The following is a 22,932-nucleotide window of genomic DNA, read 5'->3' as shown; positions in this document are numbered from 1 at the left end:
CCGCGCAGCCGTTCCTGCGCAGCCGTTTCTGCGCAGCCGTTCCTGCGCAGCCGTTCCTGCGCAGCCGTTCCTGCGCAGCTGTTCCTGCGCAGCCGCTTCTGCGCAGCCGCTTCTGCGCAGCCGCTTCTGCGCAGCCGCTTCTGCGCAGCCGCTTCTGCGCAGCCGCTTCTGCGCAGCCGTTTATGCGCAGCCGTTTATGCGCAGCCGTTTATGCGCAGCCGTTTATGCGCAGCCGTTTATGCGCAGCCGTTTCTGCGCAGCCGTTTCTGCGCAGCCGCTTCTGCGTAGCCGCTTCTGCGCAGCCGCTTCTGCGCAGCCGCTTCTGCGCAGCCGCTTCTGCGCAGCCGCTTCTGCGCAGCCGCTTCTGCGCAGCCGCTTCTGCGCAGCCGCTTCTGCGCAGCCGCTTCTGCGCAGCCGCTTCTGCGCAGCCGCTTCTGCGCAGCCGCTTCTGCGCAGCCGCTTCTGCGCAGCCGCTTCTGCGCATCCGCTTCTGCGCAGCCGCTTCTGCGCAGCCGCTTCTGCGCAGCCGTTTCTGCGCAGCCGCTTCTGCGCAGCCGCTTCTGCGCAGCCGCTTCTGCGCAGCCGCTTCTGCGCAGCCGTTTCTGCGCAGCCGTTTCTGCGCAGCCGTTCCTGCGCAGCCGTTTCTGCGCAGCCGTTACTGCGCAGCCGTTACTGCGCAGCCGTTCCTGCGCAGCCGTTCCTGCGCAGCCGTTCCTGCGCAGCCGTCCCTGCGCAGCCGTCCCTGCGCAGCCGTCCCTGCGCAGCCGTTCCTGCGCAGCCGTTCCTGCGCACCCGTTCCTGCGCACCCGTTCCTGCGCACCCGTTCCTGCGCAGCCGTTCCTGCGCAGCCGTTCCTGCGCAGCCGTTCCTGCGCAGCCGTTCCTGCGCAGCCGTTCCTGCGCAGCCGTTCCTGCGCAGCCGTTCCTGCGCAGCCGTTCCTGCGCAGCCGCTTCTGCGCAGCCGCTTCTGCGCAGCCGCTTCTGCGCAGCCGCTTCTGCGCAGCCGCTTCTGCGCAGCCGCTTCTGCGCAGCCGCTTCTGCGCAGCCGCTTCTGCGCAGCCGCTTCTGCGCAGCCGCTTCTGCGCAGCCGCTTCTGCGCAGCCGCTTCTGCGCAGCCGCTTCTGCGCAGCCGCTTCTGCGCAGCCGCTTCTGCGCAGCCGCTTCTGCGCAGCCGCTTCTGCGCAGCCGCTTCTGCGCAGCCGCTTCTTCGCAGCCGCTTCTGCGCAGCCGCTTCTGCGCAGCCGCCTCTGCGCAGCCGCCTCTGCGCAGCCGCCTCTGCGCAGCCGCCTCTGCGCAGCCGCCTCTGCGCAGCCGCCTCTGCGCAGCCGCTTCTGCGCAGCCGCTTCTGCGCAGCCGCTTCTGCGCAGCCGCTTCTGCGCAGCCGCTTCTGCGCAGCCGCTTCTGCGCAGCCGCTTCTGCGCAGCCGCTTCTGCGCAGCCGCTTCTGCGCAGCCGCTTCTGCGCAGCCGCTTCTGCGCAGCCGCTTCTGCGCAGCCGCTTCTGCGCAGCCGCTTCTGCGCAGCCGTTCCTGTGCAGCCGTTTATGCGCAGCCGTTTATGCGCAGCCGTTTCTGCGCAGCCGTTTCTGCGCAGCCGTTCCTGCGCAGCCGTTCCTGCGCAGCCGTTCCTGCGCAGCCGTCCCTGCGCAGCCGTTTCTGCGCAGCCGTTCCTGCGCAGCCGTTACTGCGCAGCCGTTTCTGCGCAGCCGTTTCTGCGCAGCCGTTTCTGCCTAGCTGTTTCTGCGCAGCTGTTTCTGCGCAGCCGCTTCTGCGCAGCCGCTTCTGCGCAGCCGCTTCTGCGCAGCCGCTTCTGCGCAGCCGCTTCTGCGCAGCCGCTTCTGCGCAGCCGCTTCTGCGCAGCCGCTTCTGCGCAGCCGCTTCTGCGCAGCCGCTTCTGCGCAGCCGCTTCTGCGCAGCCGTTTCTGCGCAGCCGCTTCTGCGCAGCCGCTTCTGCGCAGCCGTTTCTGCGCAGCCGTTTCTGCGCAGCCGTTTCTGCGCAGCCGTTTCTGCGCAGCCGTTCCTGCGCAGCCGTTCCTGCGCAGCCGTTCCTGCGCAGCCGTTCCTGCGCAGCCGTTTCTGCGCAGCCGTTCCTGCGCAGCCGTTCCTGCGCAGCCGTTCCTGCGCAGCCGTTCCTGCGCAGCCGTTCCTGCGCAGCCGTTCCTCCGCAGCCGTTCCTGAGCAGCCGTTCCTGCGCAGCCGCTTCTGCGGAGCCGCTTCTGCGCAGCCGCTTCTGCGCAGCCGCTTCTGCGCAGCCGCTTCTGAGCAGCTGCTTCTGCGCAGCTGCTTCTGCGCAGCTGCTTCTGCGCAGCTGTTTCTGCGCAGCTGTTTCTGCACAGCTGCTTCTGCGCAGCTGCTTCTGCGCAGCTGTTTCTGCCTAGCTGTTTCCGCGCAGCCGTTTCTGCGCAGCCGCTTCTGCGCAGCCGCTTCTGCGCAGCTGCTTCTGAGCAGCTGCTTCTGCGCAGCTGCTTCTGCGCAGCTGTTTCTGCGCAGCTGTTTCTGCGCAGCTGCTTCTGCGCAGCTGCTTCTGCGCAGCTGTTTCTGCCTAGCTGTTTCTGCGCAGCTGTTTCGGCGCAGCTGTTTCTGCGCAGCTGTTTCGGCGCAGCTGTTTCTGCGCAGCTGTTTCGGCGCAGCTGTTTCGGCGCAGCTGTTTCGGCGCAGCTGTTTCGGCGCAGCTGTTTCGGCGCAGCTGTTTCGGCGCAGCTGTTTCGGCGCAGCTGTTTCGGCGCAGCTGTTTCGGCGCAGCTGTTCCTGCGCAGCTGTTCCTGCGCAGCTGTTCCTGCGCAGCTGTTCCCGCGCAGCTGTTCCCGCGCAGCTGTTCCCGCGCCGCCGTTTCCGCGCAGCCGTTTCTGCGCAGCCGTTTCTGCGCAGCAGCTTCTGCGCAGCCGCTTCTGCGCAGCCGCTTCTGCGCAGCCGCTTCTGCGCAGCCGTTTCTGCGCAGCCGTTTCTGCGCAGCCGTTTCTGCGCAGCCGTTCCTGCGCAGCCGTTCCTGCGCAGCCGTCCCTGCGCAGCCGTCCCTGCGCAGCCGTCACTGCGCAGCCGTCACTGCGCAGCCGTCACTGCGCAGCCGTTCCTGCGCAGCCGTTCCTGCGCAGCCGTTCCTGCGCAGCCGTTCCTGCGCAGCCGTTCCTGCGCAGCCGTTCCTGCGCAGCCGTTCCTGCGCAGCCGTTCCTGCGCAGCAGTTCCTGCGCAGCTGTTCCTGCGCAGCTGTTCCTGCGCAGCTGTTCCTGCGCAGCTGTTCCTGCGCAGCTGTTCCTGCGCAGCTGTTCCTGCGCAGCTGTTTCTGCGCAGCTGTTCCTGCGCAGCTGTTCCTGTTCAGCTGTTCCTGCGCAGCCGTTTATGCGCAGCCGTTTCTGCGCAGCCGTTTCTGCGCAGCCGTTTCTGCGCAGCCGTTTCTGCGCAGCCGTTTATGCGCAGCCGTTTCTGCGCAGCCGTTTCTGCGCAGCCGTTTCTGCCTAGCCGTTTCTGCGCAGCCGTTTCTGCGCAGCCGTTTCTGCGCAGCCGTTTCTGCGCAGCCGCTTCTGCGCAGCCGCTTCTGCGCAGCCGCTTCTGCGCAGCCGCTTCTGCGCAGCCGCTTCTGCGCAGCCGCTTCTGCGCAGCCGCTTCTGCGCAGCCGCTTCTGCGCAGCCGCTTCTGCGCAGCCGCTTCTGCGCAGCCGCTTCTGCGCAGCCGCTTCTGCGCAGCCGCTTCTGCGCAGCCGTTTCTGCGCAGCCGCTTCTGCGCAGCCGCTTCTGCGCAGCCGTTTCTTTGCAGCCGCTTCTGCGCAGCCGCTTCTGCGCAGCCGCTTCTGCGCAGCCGCTTCTGCGCAGCCGTTTCTGCGCAGCCGTTTCTGCGCAGCCGTTCCTGCGCAGCCGTTCCTGCGCAGCCGTTCCTGCGCAGCCGTTCCTGCGCAGCCGTTCCTGCGCAGCCGTTCCCGCGCAGCCGTTACTGCGCAGCCGTTCCCGCGCAGCCGTTCCCGCGCAGCCGTTCCCGCGCAGCCGTTCCCGCGCAGCCGTTCCGCGCAGCCGTTCCCGCGCAGCCGTTCCCGCGCAGCCGTTCCCGCGCAGCCGTTTCCGCGCAGCCGTTTCCGCGCAGCCGTTCCTGCGCAGCCGTTTCTGCGCAGCCGTTCCTGCGCAGCCGTTCCTGCGCAGCCGTTCCTGCGCAGCTGTTCCTGCGCAGCTGTTCCTGCGCAGCCGTTTCGGCGCAGCCGTTTCTGCCCAGCCGTTTCTGCCCAGCCGTTTCTGCGCAGCCGTTTATGCGCAGCCGTTTATGCGCAGCCGTTTATGCGCAGCCGTTTCTGCGCAGCCGTTTCTGCGCAGCCGTTTCTGCGCAGCCGCTTCTGCGCAGCCGCTTCTGCGCAGCCGCTTCTGCGCAGCCGCTTCTGCGCAGCCGCTTCTGCGCAGCAGCTTCTGCGCAGCCGCTTCTGCGCAGCCGCTTCTGCGCAGCCGCTTCTGCGCAGCCGCTTCTGCGCAGCCGCTTCTGCGCAGCCGCTTCTGCGCAGCCGCTTCTGCGCAGCCGCTTCTGCGCAGCCGCTTCTGCGCAGCCGCTTCTGCGCAGCCGCTTCTGCGCAGCCGCTTCTGCGCAGCCGCTTCTGCGCAGCCGCTTCTGCGCAGCCGCTTCTGCGCAGCCGTTCCTGCGCAGCCGTTCCTGCGCAGCCGTTCCTGCGAAGCCGTTCCTGCGAAGCCGTTCCTGCGCAGCCGTTCCTGCGCAGCCGTTCCTGCGCAGCCGTTCCTGCGCAGCCGTTCCTGCGCAGCCGTTCCTGCGCAGCCGTTCCTGCGCAGCACTTTCTGCGCAGCTGTTCCTGCGCAGCTGTTCCTGCGCAGCTGTTCCTGCGCAGCTGTTTCTGCGCAGCTGTTCCTGCGCAGCTGTTCCTGCGCAGCTGTTCCTGCGCAGCTGTTCCTGCGCAGCTGTTCCTGCGCAGCTGTTCCTGCGCAGCTGTTCCTGCGCAGCAGTTCCTGCGCAGCTGTTCCTGCGCAGCTGTTCCTGCGCAGCTGTTCCTGCGCAGCTGTTCCTGCGCAGCTGTTCCTGCGCAGCTGTTCCTGCGCAGCTGTTCCTGCGCAGCTGTTCCTGCGCAGCTGCTTCTGCGCAGCTGTTCCTGCGCAGCTGCTCCTGCGCAGCTGCTCCTGCGCAGCTGTTCCTGCGCAGCTGTTCCTGCGCAGCCGCTTCTGCGCAGCCGCTTCTGCGCAGCCGCTTCTGCGCAGCCGCTTCTGCGCAGCCGCTTCTGCGCAGCCGCTTCTGCGCAGCCGTTTATGCGCAGCCGTTTATGCGCAGCCGTTTATGCGCAGCCGTTTATGCGCAGCCGTTTATGCGCAGCCGTTTCTGCGCAGCCGTTTCTGCGCAGCCGCTTCTGCGCAGCCGCTTCTGCGCAGCCGCTTCTGCGCAGCCGCTTCTGCGCAGCCGCTTCTGCGCAGCCGCTTCTGCGCAGCCGCTTCTGGTCAGCCGCTTCTGCGCAGCCGCTTCTGCGCAGCCGCTTCTGCGCAGCCGCTTCTGCGCAGCCGCTTCTGCGCAGCCGCTTCTGCGCAGCCGTTTCTGCGCAGCCGCTTCTGCGCAGCCGCTTCTGCGCAGCCGCTTCTGCGCAGCCGCTTCTGCGCAGCCGTTTCTGCGCAGCCGTTTCTGCGCAGCCGTTCCTGCGCAGCCGTTTCTGCGCAGCCGTTTCTGCGCAGCCGTTACTGCGCAGCCGTTACTGCGCAGCCGTTCCTGCGCAGCCGTTCCTGCGCAGCCGTTCCTGCGCAGCCGTTCCTGCGCAGCCGTTCCTGCGCAGCCGTTCCTGCGCAGCCGTTCCTGCGCACCCGTTCCTGCGCACCCGTTCCTGCGCACCCGTTCCTGCGCAGCCGTTCCTGCGCAGCCGTTCCTGCGCAGCCGTTCCTGCGCAGCCGTTCCTGCGCAGCCGTTCCTGCGCAGCCGTTCCTGCGCAGCCGTTCCTGCGCAGCCTTTCCTGCGCAGCCGCTTCTGCGCAGCCGCTTCTGCGCAGCCGCTTCTGCGCAGCCGCTTCTGCGCAGCCGCTTCTGCGCAGCCGCTTCTGCGCAGCCGCTTCTGCGCAGCCGCTTCTGCGCAGCCGCTTCTGCGCAGCCGCTTCTGCGCAGCCGTTTCTGCGCAGCCGCTTCTGCGCAGCCGCTTCTGCGCAGCCGCTTCTGCGCAGCCGCTTCTGCGCAGCCGCTTCTGCGCAGCCGCTTCTGCGCAGCCGCTTCTGCGCAGCCGCTTCTGCGCAGCCGCTTCTGCGCAGCCGCTTCTTCGCAGCCGCTTCTGCGCAGCCGCTTCTGCGCAGCCGCCTCTGCGCAGCCGCCTCTGCGCAGCCGCCTCTGCGCAGCCGCCTCTGCGCAGCCGCCTCTGCGCAGCCGCCTCTGCGCAGCCGCCTCTGCGCAGCCGCTTCTGCGCAGCCGCTTCTGCGCAGCCGCTTCTGCGCAGCCGCTTCTGCGCAGCCGCTTCTGCGCAGCCGCTTCTGCGCAGCCGCTTCTGCGCAGCCGCTTCTGCGCAGCCGCTTCTGCGCAGCCGCTTCTGCGCAGCCGCTTCTGCGCAGCCGCTTCTGCGCAGCCGTTCCTGTGCAGCCGTTTATGCGCAGCCGTTTATGCGCAGCCGTTTCTGCGCAGCCGTTTCTGCGCAGCCGTTCCTGCGCAGCCGTTCCTGCGCAGCCGTTCCTGCGCAGCCGTCCCTGCGCAGCCGTTTCTGCGCAGCCGTTCCTGCGCAGCCGTTACTGCGCAGCCGTTTCTGCGCAGCCGTTTCTGCGCAGCCGTTTCTGCCTAGCCGTTTCTGCGCAGCCGTTTATGCGCAGCTGTTTCTGCGCAGCTGTTTCTGCGCAGCCGCTTCTGCGCAGCCGCTTCTGCGCAGCCGCTTCTGCGCAGCCGCTTCTGCGCAGCCGCTTCTGCGCAGCCGCTTCTGCGCAGCCGCTTCTGCGCAGCCGCTTCTGCGCAGCCGCTTCTGCGCAGCCGCTTCTGCGCAGCCGCTTCTGCGCAGCCGTTTCTGCGCAGCCGCTTCTGCGCAGCCGCTTCTGCGCAGCCGTTTCTGCGCAGCCGTTTCTGCGCAGCCGTTTCTGCGCAGCCGTTCCTGCGCAGCCGTTCCTGCGCAGCCGTTCCTGCGCAGCCGTTCCTGCGCAGCCGTTTCTGCGCAGCCGTTCCTGCGCAGCCGTTCCTGCGCAGCCGTTCCTGCGCAGCCGTTCCTGCGCAGCCGTTCCTCCGCAGCCGTTCCTGCGCAGCCGTTCCTGCGCAGCCGCTTCTGCGCAGCCGCTTCTGCGCAGCCGCTTCTGCGCAGCCGCTTCTGCGCAGCCGCTTCTGAGCAGCCGCTTCTGCGCAGCTGCTTCTGCGCAGCTGCTTCTGCGCAGCTGTTTCTGCGCAGCTGTTTCTGCGCAGCTGCTTCTGCGCAGCTGCTTCTGCGCAGCTGTTTCTGCCTAGCTGTTTCTGCGCAGCTGTTTCGGCGCAGCTGTTTCTGCGCAGCTGTTTCGGCGCAGCTGTTTCTGCGCAGCTGTTTCGGCGCAGCTGTTTCGGCGCAGCTGTTTCGGCGCAGCTGTTTCGGCGCAGCTGTTTCGGCGCAGCTGTTTCGGCGCAGCTGTTTCGGCGCAGCTGTTTCGGCGCAGCTGTTTCGCGCAGCTGTTCCTGCGCAGCTGTTCCTGCGCAGCTGTTCCTGCGCAGCTGTTCCTGCGCAGCTGTTCCCGCGCAGCTGTTCCCGCGCCGCCGTTTCCGCGCAGCCGTTTCTGCGCAGCCGTTTCTGCGCAGCCGTTTCTGCGCAGCCGTTTCTGCGCAGCCGTTTATGCGCAGCCGTTTATGCGCAGCCATTTATGCGCAGCCGTTTATGCGCAGCCGTTTATGCGCAGCCGTTTATGCGCAGCCGTTTATGCGCAGCCGTTTATGCGCAGCCGTTTCTGCGCAGCCGCTTCTGCGCAGCCGCTTCTGCGCAGCCGCTTCTGCGCAGCCGCTTCTGCGCAGCCGCTTCTGCGCAGCCGCTTCTGCGCAGCCGTTTCTGCGCAGCCGCTTCTGCGCAGCCGCTTCTGCGCAGCCGTTTCTGCGCAGCCGTTTCTGCGCAGCCGCTTCTGCGCAGCCGTTCCTGCGCAGCCGTTCCTGCGCAGCCGTTTCTGCGCAGCCGTTCCTGCGCAGCCGTTCCTGCGCAGCCGTTACTGCGCAGCCGTTCCTGCGCAGCCGTTCCTGCGCAGCCGTTCCTGCGCAGCCGTTCCTGCGCAGCCGTTCCTGCGCAGCCGTTGCTGCGCAGCCGTTGCTGCGCAGCCGTTCCTGCGCAGCCGTTCCTGCGCAGCCGTTCCTGCGCAGCCGTTTCTGCGCAGCCGTTTCTGCGCAGCCGTTTCTGCGCAGCCGTTCCTGCGCAGCCGTTCCCGCGCAGCCGTTCCCGCGCAGCCGTTCCCGCGCAGCTGTTCCTGCGCAGCTGTTCCTGCGCAGCTGCTTCTGCGCAGCTGCTTCTGCGCAGCTGTTTCTGCGCAGCTGCTTCTGCACAGCTGCTTCTGCGCAGCTGTTTCTGCGCAGCTGCTTCTGCGCAGCTGCTTCTGCGCAGCTGCTTCTGCCTAGCTGTTTCGGCGCAGCTGTTTCGGCGCAGCTGTTTCTGCGCAGCTGTTTCGGCGCAGCTGTTTCGGCGCAGCTGTTTCTGCCTAGCTGTTTCTGCGCAGCTGTTTCGGCGCAGCTGTTTCTGCGCAGCTGTTTCGGCGCAGCTGTTTCGGCGCAGCTGTTTCGGCGCAGCTGTTTCGGCGCAGCTGTTTCGGCGCAGCTGTTCCTGCGCAGCTGTTCCTGCGCAGCTGTTCCTGCGCAGCTGTTCCTGCGCAGCTGTTCCTGTGCAGCTGTTCCTGCGCCGCTGTTCCTGCGCAGCCGTTTATGCGCAGCCGTTTATGCGCAGCCGTTTCTGCGCAGCCGTTTCTGCGCAGCCGTTTCTGCGCAGCCGTTTCTGCGCAGCCGTTTCTGCGCAGCCGTTTCTGCGCAGCCGTTTCTGCGCAGCCGCTTCTGCGCAGCCGTTTCTGCGCAGCCGCTTCTGCGCAGCCGCTTCTGCGCAGCCGCTTCTGCGCAGCCGCTTCTGCGCAGCCGCTTCTGCGCAGCCGCTTCTGCGCAGCCGCTTCTGCGCAGCCGCTTCTGCGCAGCCGCTTCTGCGCTGCCGCTTCTGCGCAGCCGCTTCTGCGCAGCCGCTTCTGCGCAGCCGCTTCTGCGCAGCCGCTTCTGCGCAGCCGCATCTGCGCAGCCGCTTCTGCGCAGCCGCTTCTGCGCAGCCGCTTCTGCGCAGCCGCTTCTGCGCAGCCGCTTCTGCGCAGCCGTTTCTGCGCAGCCGTTTCTGCGCAGCCGTTTCTGCGCAGCCGTTCCTGCGCAGCCGTTGCTGCGCCGCTGTTCCTGCGCAGCTGTTCCTGCGCAGCTGTTCCTGCGCAGCCGTTCCTGCGCAGCCGTTCCTGCGCAGCCGTTCCTGCGCAGCCGTTCCTGCGCAGCCGTTTCTGCGCAGCCGTTGCTGTGCAGCCGTTCCTGCGCAGCCGTTCCTGCGCAGCCGTTCCTGCGCAGCTGTTCCTGCGCAGCTGTTTCTGCGCAGCTGTTACTGCGCAGCCGTTACTGCGCAGCCGTTCCTGCGCAGCCGTTTCTGCGCAGCCGTTTCTGCGCAGCCGTTTCTGCGCAGCCGTTTCTGCGCAGCCGTTTCTGCGCAGCCGTTTCTGCGCAGCCGCTTCTGCGCAGCCGCTTCTGCGCAGCCGCTTCTGCGCAGCCGATTCTGCGCAGCCGTTTCCGCGCAGCCGCTTCCGCGCAGCCGCTTCTGCGCAGCCGCTTCTGCGCAGCCGCTTCTGCGCAGCCGCTTCTGCGCAGCCGCTTCTGCGCAGCCGCTTCTGCGCAGCCGCTTCTGCGCAGCCGCTTCTGCGCAGCCGATTCTGCGCAGCCGATTCTGCGCAGCCGATTCTGCGCAGCCGCTTCTGCGCAGCCGTTTCTGCGCAGCCGTTTCTGCGCAGCCGCTTCTGCGCAGCCGTTTCTGCGCAGCCGTTTCTGCGCAGCCGTTCCTGCGCAGCCGTTCCTGCGCAGCCGTTCCTGCGCAGCCGTTCCTGCGCAGCCGTTCCTGCGCAGCCGTTCCTGCGCAGCCGTTCCTGCGCAGCCGTTCCTGCGCAGCCGTTCCTGCGCAGCCGTTCCTGCGCAGCCGTTTCTGCGCAGCCGTTCCTGCGCAGCCGTTCCTGCGCAGCCGTTCCTGCGCAGCCGTTCCTGCGCAGCCGCTTCTGCGCAGCTGTTCCTGCGCAGCTGCTTCTGCGCAGCTGTTCCTGCGCAGCTGTTCCTGCGCAGCTGCTTCTGCGCAGCTGTTCCTGCGCAGCTGCTTCTGCGCAGCTGCTTCTGCGCAGCTGTTTCTGCGCAGCTGTACTGCGCAGCTGTTTCTGCGCAGCTGTTTCTGCGCAGCTGTTCCTGCGCAGCTGTTCCTGCGCAGCTGTTCCTGCGCAGCTGTTCCTGCGCAGCTGTTCCTGCGCAGCTGTTCCTGCGCATTTGTTTCTGCGCAGCTGTTTCTGCGCAGCTGCTTCTGCGCAGCTGCTTCTGCGCAGCTGCTTCTGCGCAGCTGTTCCTGCGCAGCTGCTTCTGCGCAGCTGCTTCTGCGCAGCTGTTTCTGCGCAGCTGTACCGCGCAGCTGCTTCTGCGCAGCTGTTTCTGCGCAGCTGTTTCTGCGCAGCTGTTCCTGCGCAGCTGTTCCTGCGCAGCTGTTCCTGCGCAGCTGTTCCTGCGCAGCTGTTCCTGCGCAGCTGTTCCTGCGCATTTGTTTCTGCGCAGCTGTTTCTGCGCAGCTGTTTCTGCGCAGCTGTTTCTGCGCAGCTGTTTCTGCGCAGCTGTTTCTGCGCAGCTGTTTCTGCCTAGCTGTTTCTGCGCAGCCGTTTCTGCGCAGCCGTTTCTGCGCAGCCGTTTCTGCGCAGCCGTTTCTGCGCAGCCGTTTCTGCGCAGCCGTTTATGCGCAGCCGTTTATGCGCAGCCGTTTATGCGCAGCCGTTTATGCGCAGCCGTTAATGCGCAGCCGTTTATGCGCAGCCGTTTATGCGCAGCCGTTTCTGCGCAGCCGTTTCTGCGCAGCCGTTTCTGCGCAGCCGTTTCTGCGCAGCCGTTTCTGCGCAGCCGCTTCTGCGCAGCCGTTTCTGCGCAGCCGCTTCTGCGCAGCCGCTTCTGCGCAGCCGCTTCTGCGCAGCCGCTTCTGCGCAGCCGCTTCTGCGCAGCCGCTTCTGCGCAGCCGCTTCTGCGCAGCCGCTTCTGCGCAGCCGCTTCTGCGCAGCCGCTTCTGCGCAGCCGCTTCTGCGCAGCCGTTTCTGCGCAGCCGTTTCTGCGCAGCCGTTTCTGCGCAGCCGTTCCTGCGCAGCCGTTCCTGCGCAGCCGTTCCTGCGCAGCCGTTCCTGCGCAGCCGTTACTGCGCAGCCGTTACTGCGCAGCCGTTCCTGCGCAGCCGTTCCTGCGCAGCCGTTCCTGCGCAGCCGTTCCTGCGCAGCCGTTCCTGCGCAGCCGTTCCTGCGCAGCCGTTCCTGCGCAGCCGTTCCTGCGCAGCCGTTCCTGCGCAGCCGTTCCTGCGCAGCAGTTCCTGCGCAGCAGTTCCTGCGCAGCTGTTCCTGCGCAGCTGTTCCCGCGCAGCTGTTCCCGCGCAGCTGTTCCCGCGCAGCTGTTCCCGCGCCGCCGTTTCTGCGCTGCCGTTTCTGCGCAGCCGTTTCTGCGCAGCCGTTTCTGCGCAGCCGTTTATGCGCAGCCGTTTATGCGCAGCCGTTTATGCGCAGCCGTTTATGCGCAGCCGTTTATGCGCAGCCGTTTATGCGCAGCCGCTTCTGCGCAGCCGCTTCTGCGCAGCCGCTTCTGCGCAGCCGCTTCTGCGCAGCCGCTTCTGCGCAGCCGCTTCTGCGCAGCCGCTTCTGCGCAGCCGCTTCTGCGCAGCCGCTTCTGCGCAGCCGTTTCTGCGCAGCCGTGTCTGCGCAGCCGCTTCTGCGCAGCCGTTTCTGCGCAGCCGTTTCTGCGCAGCCGCTTCTGCGCAGCCGTTTCTGCGCAGCCGTTCCTGCGCAGCCGTTCCTGCGCAGCCGTTCCTGCGCAGCCGTTACTGCGCAGCCGTTCCTGCGCAGCCGTTGCTGCGCAGCCGTTCCTGCGCAGCCGTTCCTGCGCAGCCGTTCCTGCGCAGCCGTTCCTGCGCAGCCGTTTCTGCGCAGCCGTTTCTGCGCAGCCGTTCCTGCGCAGCCGTTCCTGCGCAGCCGTTCCTGCGCAGCCGTTCCTGCGCAGCCGTTCCTGCGCAGCTGCTTCTGCGCAGCTGCTTCTGCGCAGCTGCTTCTGCGCAGCTGCTTCTGCGCAGCTGCTTCTGCGCAGCTGCTTCTGCGCAGCTGCTTCTGCCTAGCTGTTTCGGCGCAGCTGTTTCGGCGCAGCTGTTTCTGCGCAGCTGTTTCGGCGCAGCTGTTTCGGCGCAGCTGTTTCTGCCTAGCTGTTTCTGCGCAGCTGTTTCGGCGCAGCTGTTTCTGCGCAGCTGTTTCGGCGCAGCTGTTTCGGCGCAGCTGTTTCGGCGCAGCTGTTTAGGCGCAGCTGTTTCGGCGCAGCTGTTCCTGCGCAGCTGTTCCTGCGCAGCTGTTCCTGCGCAGCTGTTCCTGCGCAGCTGTTCCTGCGCAGCTGTTCCTGCGCCGCTGTTCCTGCGCAGCCGTTTATGCGCAGCCGTTTATGCGCAGCCGTTTATGCGCAGCCGTTTCTGCGCAGCCGTTTCTGCGCAGCCGTTTCTGCGCAGCCGTTTCTGCGCAGCCGTTTCTGCGCAGCCGCTTCTGCGCAGCCGCTTCAGCGCAGCCGCTTCTGCGCAGCCGTTTCTGCGCAGCCGTTTCTGCGCAGCCGTTTCTGCGCAGCCGTTTCTGCGCAGCCGCTTCTGCGCAGCCGCTTCTGCGCAGCCGTTTCTGCGCAGCCGTTTCTGCGCAGCCGTTTCTGCGCAGCCGTTCCTGCGCAGCCGGCAGGAACGGCTGCGCAGAAACGGCTGCGCAGAAACGGCTGCGCAGGAACGGCTGCGCAGGAACGGCTGCGCAGAAACGGCTGCGCAGGAACGGCTGCGCAGGAACGGCTGCGCAGAAACGGCTGCGCAGAAACGGCTGCGCAGAAACGGCTGCGCAGAAGCGGCTGCGCAGAAGCGGCTGCGCAGAAGCGGCTGCGCAGAAGCGGCTGCGCAGAAGCGGCTGCGCAGAAGCGGCTGCGCAGAAGCGGCTGCGCAGAAGCGGCTGCGCAGAAGCGGCTGCGCAGAAGCGGCTGCGCAGATGCGGCTGCGCAGAAGCGGCTGCGCAGAAGCGGCTGCGCAGAAGCGGCTGCGCAGAAGCGGCTGCGCAGAAGCGGCTGCGCAGAAGCGGCTGCGCAGAAGCGGCTGCGCAGAAGCGGCTGCGCAGAAGCGGCTGCGCAGAAGCGGCTGCGCAGAAGCGGCTGCGCAGAAGCGGCTGCGCAGAAGCGGCTGCGCAGAAACGGCTGCGCATAAACGGCTGCGCATAAACGGCTGCGCAGAAACGGCTGCGCAGAAACGGCTGCGCAGAAACGGCTGCGCAGAAACGGCTGCGCAGAAACGGCTGCGCAGAAACGGCTGGGCAGAAACGGCTGCGCCGAAACAGCTGCGCAGGAACGGCTGCGCAGGAACGGCTGCGCAGAAACGGCTGCGCAGGAACGGCTGCGCAGGAACGGCTGCGCAGAAACGGCTGCGCAGGAACGGCTGCGCGGAAACGGCTGCGCGGAAACGGCTGCGCGGGAACGGCTGCGCGGGAACGGCTGCGCGGGAACGGCTGCGCGGAAACGGCCGCGCGGGAAAGGCCGCGCGGGAACGGCCGCGCGGGAACGGCCGCGCGGGAACGGCCGCGCGGGAACGGCCGCGCGGGAACGGCCGCGCGGGAACGGCCGCGCGGGAACGGCCGCGCGGGAACGGCCGCGCGGGAACGGCCGCGCGGGAACGGCCGCGCAGTAACGGCCGCGCAGTAACGGCCGCGCAGGAACGGCCGCGCAGGAACGGCCGCGCAGGAACGGCCGCGCAGGAACGGCCGCGCAGAAGCGGTCGCGCAGAAGCGGCCGCGCAGAAGCGGCCGCGCAGAAGCGGCCGCGCAGAAACGGCCGCGCAGAAACGGCCGCGCAGAAGCGGCCGCGCAGAAGCGGCCGCGCAGAAGCGGCCGCGCAGAAGCGGCCGCGCAGAAGCGGCCGCGCAGAAGCGGCCGCGCAGAAGCGGCCGCGCAGAAACGGCCGCGCAGAAGCGGCCGCGCAGAAGCGGCTGCGCAGAAGCGGCTGCGCAGAAGCGGCTGCGCAGAAGCGGCTGCGCAGAAGCGGCTGCGCAGAAGCTGCTGCGCAGAAACGGCTGCGCAGAAACGGCTAGGCAGAAACGGCTGCGCAGAAACGGCTGCGCATAAACGGCTGCGCAGAAACGGCTGCGCAGAAACGGCTGCGCAGAAACGGCTGCGCAGGAACGGCTGCGCAGGAACGGCTGCGCAGGAACGGCTGCGCAGGAACGGCTGCGCAGGAACGGCTTCGCAGGAACGGCTTCGCAGGAACGGCTGCGCAGGAACGGCTGCGCATGAACGGCTTCGCAGGAACGGCTTCGCAGGAACGGCTTCGCAGGAACGGCTGCGCGGAAACGGCTGCGCGGAAACGGCTGCGCGGGAAAGGCTGCGCGGGAACGGCTGCGCGGGAACGGCTGCGCGGGAACGGCTGCGCGGGAACGGCTGCGCGGGAACGGCTGCGCGGGAACGGCTGCGCGGGAACGGCTGCGCGGGAACGGCTGCGCGGGAACGGCTGCGCAGGAACGGCTGCGCAGAAACGGCTGCGCAGTAACGGCTGCGCAGTAACGGCTGCGCAGGAGCGGCTGCGCAGGAACGGCTGCGCAGGAACGGCTGCGCAGGAACGGCTGCGCAGCTGCGCAGAAGCGGCTGCGCAGAAGCGGCTGCGCAGAAGCGGCTGCGCAGAAGCGGCTGCGCAGAAGCGGCTGCGCAGAAGCGGCTGCGCAGAAGCGGCTGCTCAGAAGCGGCTGCGCAGAAGCGGCTGCGCAGAAGCGGCTGCGCAGAAGCGGCTGCGCAGAAGCGGCTGCGCAGAAGCGGCTGCGCAGAAGCTGCTGCGCAGAAGCGGCTGCGCAGAAGCGGCTGCGCAGAATCGGCTGCGCAGAAACGGCTGCGCAGAAACGGCTGCGCAGAAACGGCTGCGCAGAAACGGCTGCGCAGAAACGGCTGCGCAGAAACGGCTGCGCAGAAACGGCTGCGCATAAACGGCTGCGCATAAACGGCTGCGCATAAACGGCTGCGCATAAACGGCTGCGCATAAACGGCTGCGCATTAACGGCTGCGCAGAAACGGCTGCGCAGAAACGGCTGCGCAGAAACGGCTGCGCAGAAACGGCTGCGCAGAAACGGCTGCGCAGAAACGGCTGCGCATAAACGGCTGCGCATAAACGGCTGCGCAGAAACGGCTGCGCAGAAACGGCTGCGCAGAAACAGCTAGGCAGAAACAGCTGCGTAGAAACGGCTGCGCAGAAACGGCTGCGCAGAAACAGCTGCGCAGAAACAGCTGCGCAGAAACAGCTGCGCAGAAACAAATGCGCAGGAACAGCTGCACAGGAACAGCTGCACAGGAACAGCTGCGCAGGAACAGCTGCGCAGGAACAGCTGCGCAGGAACAGCTGCGCAGAAACAGCTGCGCAGAAACAGCTGCGCAGAAGCAGCTGCGCGGTACAGCTGCGCAGAAACAGCTGCGCAGAAGCAGCTGCGCAGAAGCAGCTGCGCAGGAACAGCTGCGCAGAAGCAGCTGCGCAGAAGCAGCTGCGCAGAAGCAGCTGCGCAGAAGCAGCTGCGCAGAAGCAGCTGCGCAGGAACAGCTGCGCAGAAGCAGCTGCGCAGGAACGGCTGCGCAGGAACGGCTGCGCAGGAACGGCTGCGCAGGAACGGCTGCGCAGAAACGGCTGCGCAGGAACGGCTGCGCAGGAACGGCTGCGCAGGAACGGCTGCGCAGGAACGGCTGCGCAGGAACGGCTGCGCAGGAACGGCTGCGCAGAAACGGCTGCGCAGAAACGGCTGCGCAGAAGCGGCTGCGCAGAAACGGCTGCGCAGAAACGGCTGCGCAGAAACGGCTGCGCAGAAGCGGCTGCGCAGAATCGGCTGCGCAGAATCGGCTGCGCAGAATCGGCTGCGCAGAAGCGGCTGCGCAGAAGCGGCTGCGCAGAAGCGGCTGCGCAGAAGCGGCTGCGCAGAAGCGGCTGCGCAGAAGCGGCTGCGCAGAAGCGGCTGCGCAGAAGCGGCTGCGCAGAAGCGGCTGCGCAGAAGCGGCTGCGCAGAAGCGGCTGCGCAGAAGCGGCTGCGCAGAAGCGGCTGCGCAGAAGCGGCTGCGCGGAAGCGGCTGCGCAGAAACGGCTACGCAGAATCGGCTGCGCAGAAGCGGCTGCGCAGAAGCGGCTGCGCAGAAGCGGCTGCGCAGAAACGGCTGCGCAGAAACGGCTGCGCAGAAACGGCTGCGCAGAAACGGCTGCGCAGGAACGGCTGCGCAGGAACAGCTGCGCAGTAACAGCTGCGCAGAAACAGCTGCGCAGGAACAGCTGCGCAGGAACAGCTGCGTAGGAACAGCTGCGCAGGAACGGCTGCGCAGCAACGGCTGCGCAGAAACGGCTGCGCAGGAACGGCTGCGCAGGAACAGCTGCGCAGTAACAGCTGCGCAGAAACAGCTGCGCAGGAACGGCTGCGCAGGAACGGCGGCGCAGCAACGGCTGCGCAGGAACGGCTGCGCAGAAACGGCTGCGCAGAAACGGCTGCGCAGAAACGGCTGCGCAGAAGCGGCTGCGCAGAAGCGGCTGCGCAGAAACGGCTGCGCAGAAACGGCTGCGCAGAAACGGCTGCGCAGAAACGGCTGCGCAGAAGCGGCTGCGCTGAAGCGGCTGCGCAGAAGCGGCTGCGCAGAAACGGCTGCGCAGAAACGGCTGCGCAGAAACGGCTGCGCAGAAACGGCTGCGCAGAAACGGCTGCGCATAAACGGCTGCGCATAAACGGCTGCGCATAAACGGCTGCGCAGGAACAGCGGCGCAGGAACAGCTGCGCAGGAACAGCTGCGCAGGAACAGCTGCGCAGGAACAGCTGCGCAGGAACAGCTGCGCCGAAACAGCTGCGCCTAAACAGCTGCGCCGAAACAGCTGCGCCGAAACAGCTGCGCCGAAACAGCTGCGCAGAAACAGCTGCGCCGAAACAGCTGCGCAGAAACAGCTAGGCAGAAACAGCTGCGCCGAAACAGCTGCGCCGAAACAGCTGCGCAGAAACAGCTGCGCCGAAACAGCTGCGCCGAAACAGCTAGGCAGAAGCAGCTGCGCAGAAGCAGCTGCGCAGAAGCAGCTGCGCAGAAGCAGCTGCGCAGAAGCAGCTGCGCAGAAGCAGCTGCGCAGGAACAGCTGCGCAGGAACGGCTGCGCAGGAACGGCTGCGCAGGAACGGCTGCGCAGGAACGGCTGCGCAGAAACGGCTGCGCAGAAACGGCTGCGCAGGAACGGCTGCGCAGGAACGGCTGCGCAGGAACGGCTGCGCAGGAACGGCTGCGCAGCAACGGCTGCGCAGGAACGGCTGCGCAGTAACGGCTGCGCAGGAACGGCTGCGCAGGAACGGCTGCGCAGGAACGGCTGCGCAGAAACGGCTGCGCAGAAGCGGCTGCGCAGAAACGGCTGCGCAGAAGCGGCTGCGCAGAAGCGGCTGCGCAGACACGGCTGCGCAGAAACGGCTGCGCAGAAGCGGCTGCGCAGAAGCGGCTGCGCAGAAGCGGCTGCGCAGAAGCGGCTGCGCAGAAGCGGCTGCGCAGAAGCGGCTGCGCAGAAGCGGCTGCGCAGAAGCGGCTGCGCAGAAGCGGCTGCGCATAAACGGCTGCGCATAAACGGCTGCGCATAAACGGCTGCGCATAAACGGCTGCGCATAAACGGCTGCGCAGAAACGGCTGCGCAGAAACGGCTGCGCGGAAACGGCTGCGCGGAAACGGCGGCGCGGGAACAGCTGCGCGGGAACAGCTGCGCGGGAACAGCTGCGCGGGAACAGCTGCGCAGGAACAGCTGCGCAGGAACTGCTGCGCAGGAACTGCTGCGCAGGAACGGCTGCGCAGGAACGGCTGCGCAGGAACGGCTGCGCAGGAACGGCTGCGCAGGAACGGCTGCGCAGGAACGGCTGCGCAGGAACGGCTGCGCAGGAACGGCTGCGCAGGAACGGCTGCGCAGTAACGGCTGCGCAGGAACGGCTGCGCAGGAACGGCTGCGCAGGAACGGCTGCGCAGGAACGGCTGCGCAGAAACGGCTGCGCAGAAACGGCTGCGCAGAAACGGCTGCGCAGAAGCGGCTGCGCAGAAGCGGCTGCGCAGAAGCGGCTGCGCAGAAGCGGCTGCGCAGAAGCGGCTGCGCAGAAGCGGCTGCGCAGAAGCGGCTGCGCAGAAGCGGCTGCGCAGAAGCGGCTGCGCAGAAGCGGCTGCGCAGAAGCGGCTGCGCAGAAACGGCTGCGCAGAAGCGGCTGCGCAGAAACGGCTGCGCAGAAACGGCTGCGCAGAAACGGCTGCGCAGAAACGGCTGCGCAGAAACGGCTGCGCATAAACGGCTGCGCATAAACGGCTGCGCATTAACGGCTGCGCATAAACGGCTGCGCATAAACGGCTGCGCATAAACGGCTGCGCATAAACGGCTGCGCAGAAACGGCTGCGCAGAAACGGCTGCGCAGAAACGGCTGCGCAGAAACGGCTGCGCAGAAACGGCTGCGCAGAAACAGCTAGGCAGAAACAGCTGCGCAGAAACAGCTGCGCAGAAACAGCTGCGCAAAAACAGCTGCGCAGAAACAGCTGCGCAGAAACAAATGCGCAGGAACAGCTGCGCAGGAACAGCTGCGCAGGAACAGCTGCGCAGGAACAGCTGCGCAGGAACAGCTGCGCAGGAACAGCTGCGCAGAAACAGCTGCGCAGAAACAGCTGCGCAGAAGCAGCTGCGCGGTACAGCTGCGCAGAAACAGCTGCGCAGAAGCAGCTGCGCAGAAGCAGCTGCGCAGGAACAGCTGCGCAGAAGCAGCTGCGCAGAAGCAGCTGCGCAGAAGCAGCTGCGCAGAAGCAGCTGCGCAGAAGCAGCTGCGCAGGAACAGCTGCGCAGGAACAGCTGCGCAGAAGCAGCTGCGCAGGAACAGCTGCGCAGAAGCGGCTGCGCAGGAACGGCTGCGCAGGAACGGCTGCGCAGGAACGGCTGCGCAGGAACGGCTGCGCAGAAACGGCTGCGCAGGAACGGCTGCGCAGGAACGGCTGCGCAGGAACGGCTGCGCAGGAACGGCTGCGCAGGAACGGCTGCGCAGGAACGGCTGCGCAGGAACGGCTGCGCAGGAACGGCTGCGCAGGAACGGCTGCGCAGGAACGGCTGCGCAGAAACGGCTGCGCAGAAACGGCTGCGCAGAAGCGGCTGCGCAGAAACGGCTGCGCAGAAACGGCTGCGCAGAAGCGGCTGCGCAGAATCGGCTGCGCAGAATCGGCTGCGCAGAATCGGCTGCGCAGAAGCGGCTGCGCAGAAGCGGGTGCGCAGAAGCGGCTGCGCAGAAGCGGCTGCGCAGAAGCGGCTGCGCAGAAGCGGCTGCGCAGAAGCGGCTGCGCAGAAGCGGCTGCGCAGAAGCGGCTGCGCGGAAACGGCTGCGCAGAATCGGCTGCGCAGAAGCGGCTGCGCAGAAGCGGCTGCGCAGAAGCGGCTGCGCAGAAACGGCTGCGCAGAAACGGCTGCGCAGAAACGGCTGCGCAGAAACGGCTGCGCAGAAACGGCTGCGCAGAAACGGCTGCGCAGGAACGGCTGCGCAGTAACGGCTGCGCAGTAACAGCTGCGCAGAAACAGCTGCGCAGGAACGGCTGCGCAGGAACGGCTGCGCAGGAACGGCTGCGCAGGAACGGCTGCACAGCAACGGCTGCGCAGAAACGGCTGCGCAGGAACGGCTGCGCAGGAACGGCTGCGCAGGAACGGCTGCGCAGGAACGGCTGCGCAGGAACAGCTGCGCAGGAACAGCGGCGCAGCAACGGCTGCGCAGGAACGGCTGCGCAGAAACGGCTGCGCAGAAACGGCTGCGCAGAAACGGCTGCGCAGAAGCGGCTGCGCAGAAGCGGCTGCGCAGAAGCGGCTGCGCAGAAGCGGCTGCGCAGAAGCGGCTGCGCAGATGCGGCTGCGCAGAAGCGGCTGCGCAGAAGCGGCTGCGCAGAAGCGGCTGCGCAGAAGCGGCTGCGCAGAAGCGGCAGCGCAGAAGCGGCTGCGCAGAAGCGGCTGCGCAGAAGCGGCTGCGCAGAAGCGGCTGCGCAGAAGCGGCTGCGCAGAAGCGGCTGCGCAGAAGCGGCTGCGCAGAAGCGGCTGCGCAGAAGCGGCTGCGCAGAAACGGCTGCGCAGAAGCGGCTGCGCAGAAACGGCTGCGCAGAAACGGCTGCGCAGAAACGGCTGCGCAGAAACGGCTGCGCAGAAACGGCTGCGCAGAAACGGCTGCGCAGAAACGGCTGCGCATAAACGGCTGCGCATAAACGGCTGCGCAGGAACAGCGGCGCAGGAACAGCTGCGCAGGAACAGCTGCGCAGGAACAGCTGCGCAGGAATAGCTGCGCAGGAACAGCTGCGCAGGAACAGCTGCGCCGAAACAGCTGCGCCGAAACAGCTGCGCCGAAACAGCTGCGCCGAAACAGCTGCGCCGAAACAGCTGCGCAGAAACAGCTGCGCCGAAACAGCTGCGCAGAAACAGCTAGGCAGAAACAGCTGCGCCGAAACAGCTGCGCCGAAACAGCTGCGCAGAAACAGCTGCGCCGAAACAGCTGCGCCGAAACAGCTAGGCAGAAGCAGCTGCGCAGAAGCAGCTGCGCAGAAGCAGCTGCGCAGAAACAGCTGCGCAGAAGCAGCTGTGCAGAAGCAGCTGCGCAGAAACAGCTGCGCAGAAGCAGCTGCGCAGAAGCAGCTGCGCAGGAACAGCTGCGCAGGAACAGCTGCGCGGGAACGGCTGCGCGGGAACGGCTGCGCGGGAACGGCTGCGCAGGAACGGCTGCGCAGAAACGGCTGCGCAGAAACGGCTGCGCAGAAACGGCTGCGCAGGAACGGCTGCGCAGGAACGGCTGCGCAGGAACGGCTGCGCAGCAACGGCTGCGCAGCAACGGCTGCGCAGGAACGGCTGCGCAGGAACGGCTGCGCAGGAACGGCTGCGCAGGAACGGCTGCGCAGGAACGGCTGCGCAGTAACGGCTGCGCAGGAACGGCTGCGCAGGAACGGCTGCGCAGAAACGGCTGCGCAGGAACGGCTGCGCAGGAACGGCTGCGCAGAAACGGCTGCGCAGAAGCGGCTGCGCAGAAACGGCTGCGCAGAAACGGCTGCGCAGAAGCGGCTGCGCAGAAGCGGCTGCGCAGAAACGGCTGCGCAGAAGCGGCTGCGCAGAAGCGGCTGCGCAGAAGCGGCTGCGCAGAAGCGGCTGCGCAGAAGCGGCTGCGCAGAAGCGGCTGCGCAGAAACGGCTGCGCATAAACGGCTGCGCATAAACGGCTGCGCATAAACGGCTGCGCATAAACGGCTGCGCATAAACGGCTGCGCATAAACGGCTGCGCATAAACGGCTGCGCATAAACGGCTGCGCAGAAACGGCTGCGCAGAAACGGCTGCGCAGAAACGGCTGCGCGGAAACGGCGGCGCGGGAACAGCTGCGCGGGAACAGCTGCGCAGGAACAGCTGCGCAGGAACAGCTGCGCAGGAACAGCTGCGCAGGAACAGCTGCGCGAAACAGCTGCGCCGAAACAGCTGCGCCGAAACAGCTGCGCCGAAACAGCTGCGCCGAAACAGCTGCGCCGAAACAGCTGCGCCGAAACAGCTGCGCCGAAACAGCTGCGCCGAAACAGCTGCGCAGAAACAGCTGCGCCGAAACAGCTGCGCAGAAACAGCTACGCCGAAACAGCTGCGCAGAAACAGCTAGGCAGAAACAGCTGCGCAGAAGCAGCTGCGCAGAAGCAGCTGCGCAGAAACAGCTGCGCAGAAACAGCTGCGCAGAAGCAGCTGCGCAGAAGCAGCTGCGCAGAAGCAGCTGCTCAGAAGCGGCTGCGCAGAAGCGGCTGCGCAGAAGCGGCTGCGCAGAAGCGGCTGCGCAGAAGCGGCTGCGCAGGAACGGCTGCGCAGGAACGGCTGCGGAGGAACGGCTGCGCAGGAACGGCTGCGCAGGAACGGCTGCGCAGGAACGGCTGCGCAGGAACGGCTGCGCAGAAACGGCTGCGCAGGAACGGCTGCGCAGGAACGGCTGCGCAGGAACGGCTGCGCAGGAACGGCTGCGCAGAAACGGCTGCGCAGAAACGGCTGCGCAGAAGCGGCTGCGCAGAAGCGGCTGCGCAGAAACGGCTGCGCAGAAGCGGCTGCGCAGAAGCGGCTGCGCAGAAGCGGCTGCGCAGAAGCGGCTGCGCAGAAGCGGCTGCGCAGAAGCGGCTGCGCAGAAGCGGCTGCGCAGAAGCGGCTGCGCAGAAGCGGCTGCGCAGAAGCGGCTGCGCAGAAGCGGCTGCGCAGAAACAGCTGCGCAGAAACAGCTGCGCATAAACAGCTGCGCAGAAACAGCTAGGCAGAAACGGCTGCGCAGAAACGGCTGCGCAGAAACGGCTGCGCAGTAACGGCTGCGCAGGAACGGCTGCGCAGAAACGGCTGCGCAGGGACGGCTGCGCAGGAACGGCTGCGCAGGAACGGCTGCGCAGGAACGGCTGCGCAGAAACGGCTGCGCAGAAACGGCTGCGCATAAACGGCTGCGCATAAACGGCTGCACAGGAACGGCTGCGCAGAAGCGGCTGCGCAGAAGCGGCTGCGCAGAAGCGGCTGCGCAGAAGCGGCTGCGCAGAAGCGGCTGCGCAGAAGCGGCTGCGCAGAAGCGGCTGCGCAGAAGCGGCTGCGCAGAAGCGGCTGCGCAGAAGCGGCTGCGCAGAAGCGGCTGCGCAGAAGCGGCTGCGCAGAAGCGGCTGCGCAGAGGCGGCTGCGCAGAGGCGGCTGCGCAGAGGCGGCTGCGCAGAGGCGGCTGCGCAGAGGCGGCTGCGCAGAGGCGGCTGCGCAGCTGTTTCTGCGAGCTGTTTCTGCGCA

At 67.4% G+C, this 22,932-nt stretch overlaps 4 protein-coding genes across 4 annotated transcripts; 3 read left to right on the top strand and 1 right to left on the bottom strand.

Annotated features, from left to right (window-relative positions):
- Nucleotides 1-7,780: 7,780 nt before the first annotated feature.
- LOC126232225 (trichohyalin-like) lies at nucleotides 7,781-10,658 on the bottom strand. The gene is made up of 3 exons (XM_049942517.1): nucleotides 9,492-10,658; nucleotides 8,865-9,406; nucleotides 7,781-8,762 (listed from the first exon to the last, which is right to left on the bottom strand). The coding sequence occupies exons 1-3, from the start codon at nucleotides 10,656-10,658 to the stop codon at nucleotides 7,781-7,783; spliced, it is 2,691 nt and encodes an 896-aa protein (XP_049798474.1).
- A 244-nt stretch (nucleotides 10,659-10,902) lies between these two features.
- On the top strand, nucleotides 10,903-14,265 carry LOC126232224 (nuclease SbcCD subunit C-like). The gene has a single exon (XM_049942516.1). It carries the CDS (start codon nucleotides 10,903-10,905, stop codon nucleotides 14,263-14,265), a length of 3,363 nt encoding a protein of 1,120 aa, XP_049798473.1.
- A 164-nt stretch (nucleotides 14,266-14,429) lies between these two features.
- LOC126232223 (uncharacterized) lies at nucleotides 14,430-15,113 on the top strand. Its single transcript, XM_049942515.1, has one exon. The coding sequence runs from the start codon at nucleotides 14,430-14,432 to the stop codon at nucleotides 15,111-15,113; it is 684 nt and encodes a 227-aa protein (XP_049798472.1).
- A 326-nt stretch (nucleotides 15,114-15,439) lies between these two features.
- Nucleotides 15,440-22,475, top strand: LOC126232221 (trichohyalin-like). Its single transcript, XM_049942514.1, has 6 exons — nucleotides 15,440-16,870; nucleotides 17,021-17,702; nucleotides 17,799-18,424; nucleotides 18,541-20,285; nucleotides 20,388-21,363; nucleotides 21,480-22,475. Exons 1-6 carry the CDS (start codon nucleotides 15,440-15,442, stop codon nucleotides 22,473-22,475), a joined length of 6,456 nt encoding a protein of 2,151 aa, XP_049798471.1.
- The last annotated feature ends 457 nt before the right edge of the window (nucleotides 22,476-22,932 follow it).

Source organism: Schistocerca nitens, unplaced genomic scaffold, assembly GCF_023898315.1.
Source record: "Schistocerca nitens isolate TAMUIC-IGC-003100 unplaced genomic scaffold, iqSchNite1.1 HiC_scaffold_466, whole genome shotgun sequence".
Lineage (NCBI taxonomy): Eukaryota > Metazoa > Arthropoda > Insecta > Orthoptera > Acrididae > Schistocerca > Schistocerca nitens.
The sequence above is the reverse complement of the archived record's forward strand: the minus strand, read 5'-3'. Positions and strand labels throughout refer to the sequence as shown.

Bases quoted from the DNA above. Each gene is read 5' to 3' on its own strand.
- LOC126232225 (XM_049942517.1), bottom strand. From the start codon at position 10,658: ATGCGCAGGAACAGCTGCGCAGGAACAGCTGCGCAGGAACAGCTGCGC. The intron at 9,407-9,491 runs GTAACGGCTGCG...ACGGCTGCGCAG, and splicing joins TGCGCAGGAACGGCTGCGCA to GAACGGCTGCACAGCAACGG. The intron at 8,763-8,864 runs GCAGAAACGGCT...ACGGCTGCGCAG, and splicing joins GGCTGCGCAGAAACGGCTGC to GAACAGCGGCGCAGGAACAG.
- LOC126232223 (XM_049942515.1), top strand. From the start codon at position 14,430: ATGAACGGCTTCGCAGGAACGGCTTCGCAGGAACGGCTTCGCAGGAAC.
- LOC126232224 (XM_049942516.1), top strand. From the start codon at position 10,903: ATGCGCAGCCGTTTATGCGCAGCCGTTTATGCGCAGCCGTTTCTGCGC.
- LOC126232221 (XM_049942514.1), top strand. From the start codon at position 15,440: ATGCGCAGGAACAGCTGCACAGGAACAGCTGCACAGGAACAGCTGCGC. The intron at 16,871-17,020 runs GCATAAACGGCT...GCGCCGAAACAG, and splicing joins GGCTGCGCATAAACGGCTGC to CTGCGCCGAAACAGCTGCGC. The intron at 18,425-18,540 runs GCAGAAACGGCT...ACGGCTGCGCAG, and splicing joins GGCTGCGCAGAAACGGCTGC to AAACGGCTGCGCAGAAACGG.